The sequence below is a fragment of the Pseudochaenichthys georgianus genome, chromosome 13 (genome assembly GCF_902827115.2).
Source record: "Pseudochaenichthys georgianus chromosome 13, fPseGeo1.2, whole genome shotgun sequence".
Classification (NCBI taxonomy): domain Eukaryota; kingdom Metazoa; phylum Chordata; class Actinopteri; order Perciformes; family Channichthyidae; genus Pseudochaenichthys; species Pseudochaenichthys georgianus.
The window spans coordinates 36,522,901-36,536,680 of record NC_047515.1 but is presented as its reverse complement, the minus strand read 5'-3'; the positions used below and the strand labels follow the sequence as shown (position 1 = coordinate 36,536,680).

The 13,780-nt window shown below is 42.7% G+C and overlaps 1 protein-coding gene across 3 annotated transcripts in view; it reads left to right on the top strand.

The window, feature by feature from the left end:
- Positions 1 to 13,780, top strand: part of vaspb (vasodilator stimulated phosphoprotein b) — a 33,859-nt gene continuing 20,079 nt past the window's right edge. Inside the window, exon 1 of one of the 3 annotated variants that reach the window (XM_034097054.2) lies at positions 1 to 483. In XM_034097054.2, the coding sequence (XP_033952945.1) occupies positions 479 to 483 (5 nt within the window). In that variant the 5' untranslated portion in view covers positions 1 to 478. The remainder of the gene's footprint in view (positions 484 to 13,780) is intronic. The other 2 variants (XM_034097055.2, XM_034097056.2) reach the window with 2 other exon arrangements.

Genomic DNA, 13,780 nt, shown 5'->3' with positions numbered 1-13,780 from the left:
TTTGAAGCTGGCGGGTTGGGCCAGACTGGATGAATCTACAGACCTACCGACCGACCGACCGACAGAAAGAAAGAAAGCGGGGAGAAAAGTCCGGGCGCAAACACACGGCGTTAATCTGCGCAAACAGAACCGCAAAACTGCGCAAAGTGTGATAAGAGAACTTACTCGTTTTGATTTATTCGCATACATCCCGCTTCCTCTCGGCGTGCCACTCTTTATCTCGCACTAACCCAATGTGGGAGAGTGATTTGAGTTGACAAGCTACTGTATCCCCCCCCCACCCCTCCTCTCCACACAACCAGGAAATCGTCGAGGTGTGCTTTCTCTAACGCCGCTCCTGCTGCCCCGTCTGCGGGGGTAGATGCGCCCTTTTCGCCTCGATTTCTTTTTTATTTGGGACTTTTTTTTTACTGAAGAGCCGGGCTTCCGCTCTGAAGTCGGACAAACTTGAGGAGAGGAGCTCCACTCTGGCCGAACAATGAGGTGGGTAAAGCGGTTCAGATCCCCTTCATCTGCATTGTGTTGCTACATTTTGTGTTTTTCGGCCACCGGGTTTCACAAAGGCCACCGCTGATCGTTTCTGACCCCATGCCACCTCTTTGTGCGGGTTTAAACGCCAGGGAAGAGCAAGTAGTTTCCACATTAAACGGATAATAAGTGGGTGGTGTGGTTCAACTACAGGGACGCTGTGTAGCAAGTTTGTGTGACCTTTGCTGCCGGAGAACTTGACTTTTAATGTATCAGAAAGTATCTCAGCAGGCTCCTACTGTTCATGTGTGCTTTCTTCTGGGAACATTATTCCCAGGCTGGGGTTGTTAAGCCGGTCAGATAACGAAAACAAAGTTTGTATCGGTTTCAAACACTCCATGTTTTGGGATGGCAGTTTTAGTGCTCAACTAAACCTCTATCATGCTAACAGTGGTATTAAGTAACTAAGTAGGCCTACTTACTTTTTGGAGGTACTTGTACTTGAGTATTTCCATTTTATACTACTTTGTACTTCTACTCTACTACAATTCAGATGTACATGTTGTACTATTATTCCCCTTCTGTTATGTAGTACCTTTAGTTACTTTGCAGATATATATTAATGATAAACAAAAAGCTCAACACTTCTGATACACCTTGAATCACAGTTGAAATAAGTTCCACCTTTACCAGTTTGATAAACACATCATTACTTTAACTTTCTTGTACTTTAAGTATATTTAGATGCCAATACTTTTGTACTTTTACTTGAGTAACATTTTGGTCACAGTGCTTTTACTTGTAGCAGATAATTTCTACTTTTACTTAATTACAAGGCTTGAGTACTTCTCCCACCTCTGCATGCAGAACACAAGGAGCATATAAGTGTACTATTCACAACAGTTTATAGGAGCATGTGAAAGGGGTTCAGTGTGCATGGTGGAGCCCCTCTATAAAAGGGGCTCCTTCAGCAGCACAATGCCCCAAATACACTTTCTGTTTCTATCATGTCATGCATTCCCCAGCCGGACATTAAACACACTATTTATCTCCCTCTGGGAACACAGACACCAAGCTGCTCAGTGGAAAAAGCTCCACAAATTCCACATCCTGTTACAGCCTGTGCTGTGGGCAATTACATGCTTTGAAGCCTGGGCCCTCTTTGCCTTTTCCCTCACTTCTTCACATTTAAAACACGCCACTTATGTCAAGGAGCAGCTTTTGTCACCTGAAACCCTGACAGATGCGGGTTAAATTCGGCGAAGAGCTGATAACCTGTGAAACTAGTTTTTTTTATCTCAAACCTCCAGAGCTGTGTAACAATATACCTCCGCTCTGCACATGGGTTGGTCCAGGGTTTGTATTTGTTTTGCACATAGTTCTGCACGGAAACTTTGATTAGAGCAGGAACAGGAGGCACTTGAGCTCCTCCTGAAATCCTGCCACAATCACAGTAATGCATTTAAAATGCCCGGCTGATGAGGCCATTAATTAAGTTAATGCAACGCTCAGCAAAGATTACTGCTACCATACTTAGCAGAACACACTGGCAGTTTAATGTGAGTGTTAGCAATCCAAATATGGAGGAAGTAGGAGAACTGTTTTTGTTGTAGATATGCCTGCCGTGTTTATGCCAACCCCATAACAACACACTGATATCTATGATTCACCATTGTATTGTTATGATATAAAGTAAGCAAACCGCTTTATGGCTGCACACAATGCTTCCCAACCATAAACCCCTGCAGGAAATGGACACGCAGAGTAAGTTCAATGCGTTGTTGTTTACATTCAGTTATCATTATGCCCTTTTTAAAGTGGTTTCTCCCAGCTGTTGATAAGTGACGTCCGTCTTGATGATAATCACAGGTCACGCTTTATCTCGGTGCTGTGGTCTGACCCGTTGATGTCACCTCGTATAATAGGTAAAGACTGGAATGCAGCTCTGCTCATGTTCTTTGTTACTTGTCCCTGTGGTATGTGCATGTTGACACAGACGTGCATTCAGAAGTTCAGCAATTTGACCCAGTTCAGAAAATTCTTCCCAAAGTTTAAGCTGCCTTTTTAAATATGTTACAGTCAGTGGAGTGGTGCAGAAAGGAATCCTAAACCCCGGAAACAACGTAGCATTCTACCACTTCCGGTTCAAGTTAAAGAAAAGCAACCTTTTGTTCTACAAGATAAAATAGGTCGGTAAATAATATAAAGATAATCCAAAATCCAATGGGGAAATCTTGTTGACTTTTTGACAAGGGAGCTCTTTGCGATGCGAACACACCGGCCAACAAAAATACACCATCACTCTAGAGACATCCAGCAAATGCTCCCAAATGGAAATGAATGCTAACAGCACTGTATCATCATATTCAAACTTTCTTTATGCTCTGGTGGCACAGGAAGTGCACCATCTGCATAATGATTCAGTGTTGTTGTCAGAGGTGAGTCCAGTCTCCCACCATGACTCACTGACTGGGTCTGTGACTAAAAGCCCAGTATGCTGCTGCCTCAGGCTCGAGGTGTGACGTGAGTAGACAGGTGGAGTGCATCTGCTTTCACAACCTCACAAACTGGGCTACGCCGCTCCACTCGACTCCTCGCTGTAGCTTTTTATTGATCAGCATTAAAAGCAGGGAGGTGGCCTCCCCCTCCGACTCCTTTGTGTCTCGCCTGTAGCTTCTTTTTCCTTTCTGCGTTGGCAGTAACTGGAAAGGAATGCAGCTCTTACGGTGGTCTTTGCAGCCGTTTTGCTGTCGCATCCTCTTCCTCTATCACAATGTTCTTGACCTCGTGTCCCAACAGGCCGCAAGTAACTGCAATTTAAGACACTTAGCAGTATTGCTGTGTTCATGTCCATGTAAGGATAACAAGATGAAACTCACTGGGGTTGCGGGGGTTGTGTGTTCATGCCTTAGTGTTGTGTAATGCTCACATTGTGTGATGTGTTGGATGCTGCGTGTTTCATGTCTCTACTTGTTCTTCCAATTTCTCTGAAAAGTATTTCTTCCGTTTTCTTTTGAAGTCTGATGTCAGTGGCAAAGCATTATCAGAGTTTACGCCTGCATGCATTCAATGAAACTCAATAATACAATTCTGTCAAAGGACACTTGTGTAGGTAGAGCTGTGTGTTAAGGATTCACCTTATCTTGCAAACACACATTAGAGACTTTCTGCATACTTGAAATGTCTGCACTTTTAATTTCGTTGTTCAACCAAACACCCCCTAAGACCCACACTAACCCTGCGCCCTAGAAGCAATAACAATTTGACATAATTGGAAAGAGCTTGTGGGAGTTATTTTCAATAATACATTTAGAATAATGGGTTTATCTCATGCATCATAAAGAGTTGCATGTTGATATGCCCTCCTAAAGACGGTAGAGTCGGTGTGTCTAAATGATCCCTCCACACACTCCGTTATTAAACCAGTCTTGTGCGTTTGTCTCCCGCATCACACCCAAACACTGCGACCCCCTCCCCTGAACCAATTTACCCCTCCCACCCCTGATACTCATAAATAGGCCATTATGCCGCTTGGATTAGCCACAGAGGTTGCTCAACATACAAAACCTACTGTTGTCTACTTGGCGGCAAATGCAGTTTTCTTATTTGTGGCTGGTGTTTTCGTTCTTTTATTGTTCTGGAATGGTTTTTCTAGCTGTCCTTTTTTTGTGTGGCTAAATTGCCTCCAAGCACTTTAAATTCCAAAATATGCCCTATTTGGATAAACCGATCACATCTTGGTAATCTATATTTTTAGGTTTTTGGCTTTAAAATATGTTATTACTAAATAAGAGTTTGTTCAAAAGCTTAAAATCAGTTTTCTAAAGGTCGACAAAGCTTGCAATATAATGGCAATCACTCTAATGCGGCTTTCACACCAGCGCTTTTCCCTTTCTAGCTCCGAGCGGGAGCTTTTCTGGTTCAGCTCCGGTTTCCCTTTTCTGCTCCCGCCCTGTTCACACCGCCCAGAGCTGCCGCTGCTGCGTCATGACGTCACCGTTTACGTGCCTGCTTCATAAAATCCAAACCGCGCGGAAATCCCTCACATCGACGACAACAACAATGGCCGATTGTATTGAAGCGCTGTTCGCTTTGGTTATCCTCTTACGAAACTAAATGGAAGGCATCGGACGACTTTACTTGGGACGACTTTACTTGGGACGACTTTACTTGGAACTTTACAAACATCACATGCGAAATGCAAGACTTCTTTGTGGTCTTCTGCATCTACTTCAACCCGCTTCGACGTAAGAGAGACGTAAGCAACGCCGCCTCTTAGCTCCGAAGCTCTTGCCTCTAGGCCGACAATTTTTTGGAGCTGGAAGTGAACCGGATTCCGGAGCTAAGAGGCGGCGCCTCTGCGATGTGAACAGGAAAAACCGGTACTTTTCAGGCTCCAGCTCTGAGCCGGAGCCTGAAAACGCGTTGGTGTGAAAGGGGCATAAGGGAGTACCAACACAAAACAAAGGCACGGTGAAAGAGCACTAGAGCAGGCCATTGCCAATGTAAGAAATGGCTAAAGTGCCCAAATGAAGTTAAAGACACATCTTCAAACCCTGTGGTGGCTCTGCATTAGACAGACCGAGCGACATCATCCAGCTGATGGGGAGTCTGGGTATAACTCTGTAGTGAAACCTAAGATTGTTGTGGGCAGAAACGCTGTAGTGATGTATTGTATGGTCAGCACAGCTAATGGACACAAAGAGAGGTTCACCTGAGGCCCGCTGCTTAATGGATGCCAGTTAGTATAAAAACAGATTCCTGCTGTCAGCCATCTTAAACATTTCTATCGTTTAGGTCCAACCTCACTTATCTGGGATGATGGTGATTGCTGATACACAAAGGTTGCATCAGATAAAACTGTATAGGTTGCAGATGACCGCTTTCACTTTTCTGTTTGGCAACACTTGCGCTGTTGTTTAGAAAAAGGAGAACCTGTTTTTAATAAGTTCTTCAGTCAAATAATAATTTTCTGCATGGATGACACTTTAGTGTTTTCTCTGGATCAGCGGAGCATTTAAAATTGTTTACAGAGACAGTTGTTGCCGCCCTTGAAGCTGCAGGAAGCGATGGCTTTCTGAATTTGATTTTGGTTGTCAAACTGAAATGAGGTCTGTGGTTAACACGAGATTTGAACGTTTTGTTCTTCTCATGTGTCTAAATGAGACGACTAAGCATCATCACGCCCAACTTGAAACCTAGTTCCTTTATAGCCTAACATTAGCTTTTTACTTCAAAAATCATAAAGTGGTGTTAATATGTGGAGCCGAGGGCTGCACGATATTGAACAAAACTGACATTGAGGTTTTTTGTTCCCCTGTGATATATATTGCGTTTTTTTTAACCTGTTAAGCCCCAAGGTCCCGGCGGGTACTTTACTTTTTTTTGTCACGACACTGTGTCTCAGGGGATCTTAATATTTAAGAACCTATTAATGTGTTATACCAGATTAACGGGAATAATCTCAGCAAACTGACGATACAAACCATTTTTACCCTGAGCCAAAAATGCTAACGGACTTTGGCACAGAACTCAAGATAAAAGTACCCTTATTACTTATCGTAGCTGCACATACAAGATATCCGATTAAAGCTGAGGATCCACCGATTATATAGGTGTATATATATCATCACTGAGTGATCCGAACTCGCGACAGGGGAAGCAAACACAGACATCACAACACGTACCTTTACGGAGCTTCTAGGGAGATCGTCTCACCGTAGCTGTCAATCTGATCAAAAGACGTGTTCAATGGCATTAAAACGAAAAAAACTGCAGCTGAATTAGGTTACTTAATACTTTATACGTTAGTATCATAAACGTTTGTTTGCCACAGAAGTTATTGTCTTCACAGTAATCCAATCTAAAAACCCCGTTGTGATGCTAACTTCCTTAATACTTCATAATTTTAACCGTCTCTTTCTGACCATTCTCTCTAAGCGTCTCGTCTATAAGAAGTTCATTTGGGGAATTTATGTTGTCGTCAATTGAGAGGACTGTTCTCCTGTTAAAGATGTGTTTGCTAAAATAGCTAATCCTCGATGCTCAGTCATGGGTGAACATTGGCCTGAATGTTACCTGTGCGGTTTTGTTTTGTTCAGTCAGTAACAGGGTCTAGCTGTGCTGCACATTGATACTGTGTCTGTATGCTTGTGTAGTGCAAATAATCAGCTGAGTGTCCAAGCCACCATTTCTCATTGACTGCAATTGTTCATGTTAGAAGAATAATTAGTAGTCAAGATCTTCAAGAGCACTGAAACTCTTTTCTTTAAGTTTGTATACCATCGCAAACTTGGTGTTCTGCTTTGAAGGTGTACAACTAGGGATGTCCCGATCACCTTTTTTTGCTCCCGATCCGAATCCGATCATTTGATTTTGACAATTTGCCGATACCGATTTTTGCCGATCCGATCTTTATGCAATGCATTAAGAAAAAAAAAAGGTAACAGATAACGGCTGGTCATCCAATGCGATGAATTCAGCTATCTAGTTATTTGTTTGGCCTTTTCACTGTTTTTTTTAATTTTTAATTTATCCTTTATTTATCCAGGAATGTCCCATTGAGATACAAGATCTCTTCTTCCAGGGAGTCCTGACTGTTCTGGGGCAGTTTCTCTTTCCTTTTAAAAGTCTCTGAAAGTGTCGGTTGTTTCAGTGCCGTTACCTGAGTGGCCGCTGTATACTCGCCGTGTTGTTGTTGGTGTTTGTTTCTCAGGTAGCGTATTAGATTGGTCGTGTTGAACGTAGCTCTGTTCTTTCCACCACGCGGAACCTCCGCCTTGCAAACATTGCATCTGGCTGTTACACTGCCTTCGCTTTCAATTTTATAATACTTCCAAACTCCTGACATTTTCTCTGTCCCGACTCCCGAGTCACCAGCTGAACGTAGCCTCTCGTTAGCTTACTGCTACTATTAGACACTGCGCCCACTCTGTTGCCAGATTTCAGAGAAATAAGCAACCAGGTCTGAAAACAAGCCCAAAGAAAGCAACACATACATGATGTTGTGTAATTTTAAACCAAAACTAAGTCCTCAGGATGACTTTAAGACGTGAACATGGTAATTTTTGTTTTGTAACATTAAATAAAAAAAAAAAAAATTATAAAAAAAAAAAAAAAATCCCGATCCCCGATTTTTTTCTCCCGATCCCCGATCTTTTGAAAATCACGTGATCGGCTCCGATCCCCGATCACGTGATCGGATCGGGACATCTCTATGTACAACAATAGCTATTATCAAAACTGCCAGTATCGGCAGAGGAGACTAACGTAGGGTCAAAGTCTGCACACTCAACGGAAAGCAGGAAATATGATTAGGTGTTGCCTTGTGTTATTTTCTGCTTTGTCTTTTGTTACCTTTGTGGAAACAAGTGTTGTTAAAGAAAGAGTGTGAAGTCAGGGGAGGTAAAAGGGGGGAGTTCTTGTTTAGTGAATTGTTCTTCCTCAGAAAAGTAGACCCGTCTCCTCCTTGTCCCGAGCCGAGGAGGATGTGCTCCAACCTGTAAAAGGAATTGAGCTCGGTGAGGAGGACAGAGGTGAGATGGTTCCAAATATGGGCATTAAGCTTGCCAGTAGTCCACACACACACACACACACACACACACACACACACACACACACACACACACACACACACACACACACACACACACACACACACACACACACACACACACACACACACACACACACACACACACACACACACACACACACATATACTCTGAAGCAGGAAGGAATTCATCTCTACTCTTGAAGAGGTCACACAACAGAAAAAAAGTTCTTGGCCAAACCTCTTTTTCCACAATGCGGGATAAACTATGCCGGGCAAGCGATGAGTCAGCGTTTAAAGAATGCTGAGAGGTTCTCTGAGTAGACGAGTCAAACAAAGATATTTAGAAGTGTATAGCTGACATGGCTGGGCTGTTTCTCGAGTAACAGACAGACAGACAGACAGACAGACAGACAGACAGACAGACAGACAGACAGACACACAGAGAGAGGTGTGTGTGTGTGTGTGTGTGTGTGTGTGTGTGTGTGTGTGTGTGTGTGTGTGTGTGTGTGTGTGTGTGTGTGTGTGTGTGTGTGTGTGTGTGTGTGTGTGTGTGTGTGTGTGTGTGTGTGTGTGTGTGTGTGTGTGTGTGTGTGTGTGTGTGTGTGTGTGTGTGTGTGTGTGTGTGTGTGTGTGTGTGTGTGTGTGTGTGTGTGTGTGTGTGTGTGTGTGTGTGTGTGTGTGTGTGTGTGTGTGTGTGTGTGTGTGTGTGTGTGTGTGGCTAAAATGTTACCACGGTTTGTAAGAAAATATATTAGATGTTCATTACTATGTTTTGGGATTATAAAAAACACTATTGATTTTATTTGATAGTTAATATGCAAAGGTTTGATGTAGACAAAAGGTTGGGCTAGATTGTGTACATTATGATAGTTTTTCTTTATGGAATTGCAATATATAACCTTGTTACAGTACAGAAAAGAATGCAATGTAATGCATCATAACATGAATGTAATTTGAAGGTTTCCGGCCAACGCACTTTATTCTGAATAAAAGGGGATTTCCTTCTGGACTTTGTGACCTGCCTGTTTGTTTGTAACCTTTATTCATCCAGATTGGTCCCATTGAGATCATAGATCTCTTTTTCAAGGGAGACCTGCACCTATATATTGACATCTATGGGACAGCTGGCTCCAACATCTAAACAGGAAGTACACCTTGCAGTTGGAAAGCTTTTCTCGCACGTACTTTACAGCTCTGAAAGAAACAAAGTTTCCTAATATGTGTGTTGTGGACTCTGAGTCATGTGGGCCCGGCTGAACTTCACTAACAGCCATTTACCTTGCCTGAGGGAGGATCGAGGATAGCGTAGTGTCAGATGAGCGGGCCAGCATCAACAAGCTGTTGTGTGGACGTCCTAAGTCTGAATCAGAGGTCAAGTACTTCACCATGACCTCATTGCAGATTGTGCAATAGAGTAGGAGTCCTAAAACCCTGAATTGTGTCCACTTCCTGTCCCCTGGTCTGGAGGTCAGTGGTTTACTGAATGTGTTTTTGGCTGTTGGCCTGAAATAAAGTCTGTGGTTAACACAAGCTGAAGACATTTAAAAGTTTTGTTCCAGAGCAAAACACAAGTCAGTAAATACCCCACTGGTGAATTTAAAAACGGCGGTTGCTAACAAGTGTCTAACTGTCATCAGACTCAACGTCATCAGGCCCAACATTACCCGCATTTAGCTTAGCGATGGTGACGGGAAGTCATGTGACCCTGCTGTAGTTCCTTTTACAGCTTAACGTTAGCTTTTTACTTCAATAATCATAAAGTGGTGTAAGTTTCATAAAGGTGTGTTCACATGGAGATATTCCATAGGATTGTTGTCCAGGGAAACGGGGAAATGCTGCATTCAGGGTCGGCCTGCAAAAATACGTCCTCACTGAACTACGATGCAGCCACATTTTCTTACGGAAGTTCAGTCTCTCTCTTGCAACTAGTTAATCACCTGATGGCACATTTGATTTCACACGTAGCTTTTCTCACTTCCCTTTTCTCACTTGTGTCTGTCTCGAATGTGACTTTCCGATGTGTGTCGGTTTTAACTTTGCTATGTGGTTGAAAGGGAATGTTTCCTTGTTTACTTATGAATGAGTTGTAGCTATTGACTTTTACTGTAAATATCCCGCACAACATATTTAAACCTTACAAAAGCTGAACAAAATAAAATCAAGGTTCTTTATTTTGTGATATTTTTTTAAACGAATCTGATGGAGTAACTACATGTTTTTGAGCTGCTGTAAATATATATGTAATGGTTAACAAAATAGTATATAACAATGTTCTACCAACGATAAAGAGGCATAAAGGTGGTGTGTTTCTCATGATAATCTTCATCACGAAAAAAGACAGCTGTGGTCTGTATTTTTATCAGGCTGTGAAGGAGGAAGTGGTTTGGTTAGACTCAGACACTATTTAGTGACTTATTGTTCTCCGTCTGGTTTTAAACGTGAAGAATAACTGAAGGGGAAGCGTAGACATTTGAAATGAATCATTGTTTGTTCATCTAAGGTGCAGCGCGGCCACCTGTGGTTTACTCATTAGAAAATAACATGCGTTTCTCACCGATGTTCACATTTGGCTCTGAATGTGTTTGAATCAAGTATCAAAACATCTATCGATGAGACATGCATGCATTGCGCTAGATTTTGCACAACGCAGGTTTTAGTCTTACCTGCTGTCTTTCTTTTATCCTAAAACAGAGAAAGACACTTATTCCTTGAGGCAAGACTGACTCAAAAAGCCTGAGCATCATAAAAAAATGATATTTGTCTGTAGTAGAGCGGGCCACAAAGGCTTTCATAAAGTGGTATTATATGAATTCCTGGAGGAGAAAGAGAAGTCTGACGGATTAGGAGGGACGGTGATCCAGAAATGGACTTGGAGACAAATGGTATTACTCCTCTGTGTCTCAGGGATGATGTCATGTGTGCTCAGTAAAACGGTCTCATGATGATACTCAGGATGAATGTACTCCTATCCATTTCACTGTATGTGAGGACTTCTTATCCCTGCACCAAATATACATATGGAATGCAGTAGGGGAGATGTGGGACACAAGTCAAATGGGATGAAAGTAAGATATACAAAAGTAACCCAGGACAAAAAGTAACACTGGACAAAAGTGAACTTGAACGCGGGTTCAAGGTAACTAGGACAAAAGTTACGCAGGATGAAAGTTACGCAGGCGAAAGACAAAAGTAAAGCGGGACGATAGTAACACGGGACGATAGTAACACGGGACGATAGTAACACGGGACGATAGTAACACGGAACGATAGTAACACCGGACGATAGTAACACCGGACGATAGTAACACGGGACGATAGTAACACGGGACGATAGTAACGCAGGTCAAAAGTTATGCGGCACAATAGACAAAAATAATGCGGGACGAAAGCTAAATATTTGCCGGACACATTACCAAAGTAACACGTGATAAAAGTATTGTTGGCCGAAAGTAATGTGAAACAAAATGTGCAAATATTGTGGGACGAAAGGCAGACGTAACCCGGGAGGAAAGTAATGCAGATGAAGGACGAAAGTAATGCGGGACGAAAGACAAAAGTGACGTGGGATAGTTCTCTCCGAGCCAAACCAACTTTATCATGCCTAACCATGTCCGCATGTTCATCACGCAGAACTGACTGCAAGATATACGACATTGTTCCGATACACCAGAGAAGCTGTTTTTGATTGCAGGAATTGAATTCACACAAGCAGTACATCTTGTTGAATTAAGATGTTGGTTTAGTTTGTTGTTTCATATGTCATAATTATGATCATTTGACAGAACTATTAGTACTTTATTCCATCCCAATGTTTGCCATGTTGGAGTTTTTCAGTTTAGGAGCAGGTCAGGTTTAACCGTCAGGAGTCTTCAGGGTTTTATTAGCTCTGCTGCTAATGCGGTCACATTGTCCGTGTAACAGAACTTAACACATGTTTCATATTGAACAAAGAAAGAGGTTAACAAAGACTGAGAGAAGTCGGGTTGACCTGCAGTAGAGCATATGTTTTTCTCAAAGACACGTATCCTAATGTCTGGCTAAGATAAGTGATGTGCTTGCAAAGACAAATAAACAAGGACAGGACGGCTCATAACATTGTGTTACAATCGTCCCGGCCAACAGGTTTAAAATAACAATGCACAACTTCTATTCAAACCTAAATTGTACCAAATGTTTTCTAGATTTTACCAAACAGCTCCTGGTTTTCACAGAAAAGACATAAGAGGGGACGATGACAATGAAAAACTGTTTCTATCTGTAACGTTTTTATCTTCTTAAACGACTGAAAAGTGTTTATTTTGTCCCGACTCTCGTGAATGCCACAGAAGAGACATCTCTCGACAGATCTTGGTTATGTGTTTGAGGAACTAGTGAGGGAAGGGGGGAGGAGCAGCGCTGTGGGAGGGTCAGGTGAAGAGAGGAGGAGGAGGAGACGGAGCCACTGGGCCTGACTGTACTTGCCAACACATTTGGGGTAAAGTTCCCAGAGCAAAGCCTTATACAGACATTTCCAAGAGAGCATGAGCCCCTGCGGTTTCCTGTTAACCCCTCGCTGACCAAGAAACCACAGAGAGGAGGAACTCACTGCCTGTGATGAAGACCGTGTTCCGTTTTTAAGTGTCTTTAGCCAAAGCACAATTAGAATATCGTCACGGTGATCACTTCCTGTTGTCAAGCCATTTGCTCGAGGTATTTGGGGGCTCAGATCCCTCCACACAGCATCAGGCCGTGACCTCTTTGTGCTTAAGAGAAAAACACTCGCCCTAACTAAGTGAGCAACACACCCAGAGGCTGCGTCTATTGGGGCTGCCCGATTTGGAAAAAGAAACTTGTTGCAATTATTTTCAGAAATTGGAGGATTGATTATTTTTGGCATCATTGGATAGTATATTAAAAATGATCATGGTGTGGTTTTAGAGGATCTGTAACAAACAAATATGTCCAATAAAGTCCAATTGAGGCGGGGGGTGGGGAAGAGTGTGTGGGAGAGAAACTCAGGGATTTTAGCCTTTAAATACCATTTACATCAGGGGTGTCAAACTCAATTTCATCACGAGCCACATTCGCCTAAAGGTTGCACTCAAAGGGCCGGTTGTACCTATATAAATATATATATATATAAAATAATGTATTATATTACATTATTGCCTCTGAATTGGATTATTATCGGATAGGATAATAACTTGGTAATTAACTACGTCTGAAAGCAGAAGTCCAGGCCAAATAATTGCAAGTCTCTTCAGTGTGCATGTCACAAAACGAGATGCATTGTGGGACATGTAGTTTATGGGCAACCTGCTTCTGTAAAGTGGCATGTCACCGTATAATAAACGTATTATATTCTTTGCAAGCTCTTGCGGGGCCACATCAAATGAAGTCGCGGGCCGGATTTGGCCCCCGGGCTTTGAGTTTGAGTCCTCTGATTTACATGCACAAAAACCTATATAACACACCACAGGAAAGGGAACCCCCCCCCAAATCATAATACGCCTCTTTAATATCTGTCCAGTCATCCCAGCTGTGAGTTCCTGCAGTTGTTACCCCCGGGTCGGCAGGTGTTGTCAGATGACAGGTGTGAGGCTCCGTCTCGGTGTTTCTGCCACTCGTGCTTTTAGCATCTCTGTGTCCGTAGTTCTATCAATAATGAATGTGCTCACTCTCAGTCGCACTCCTGAGCCCTTCGCTTTCTCTCACATTAAATATGCATCTGTTTCCCAGTCCGAAGTCTCCGTCCCCTCCCAGTTCCCATCAGCAGCA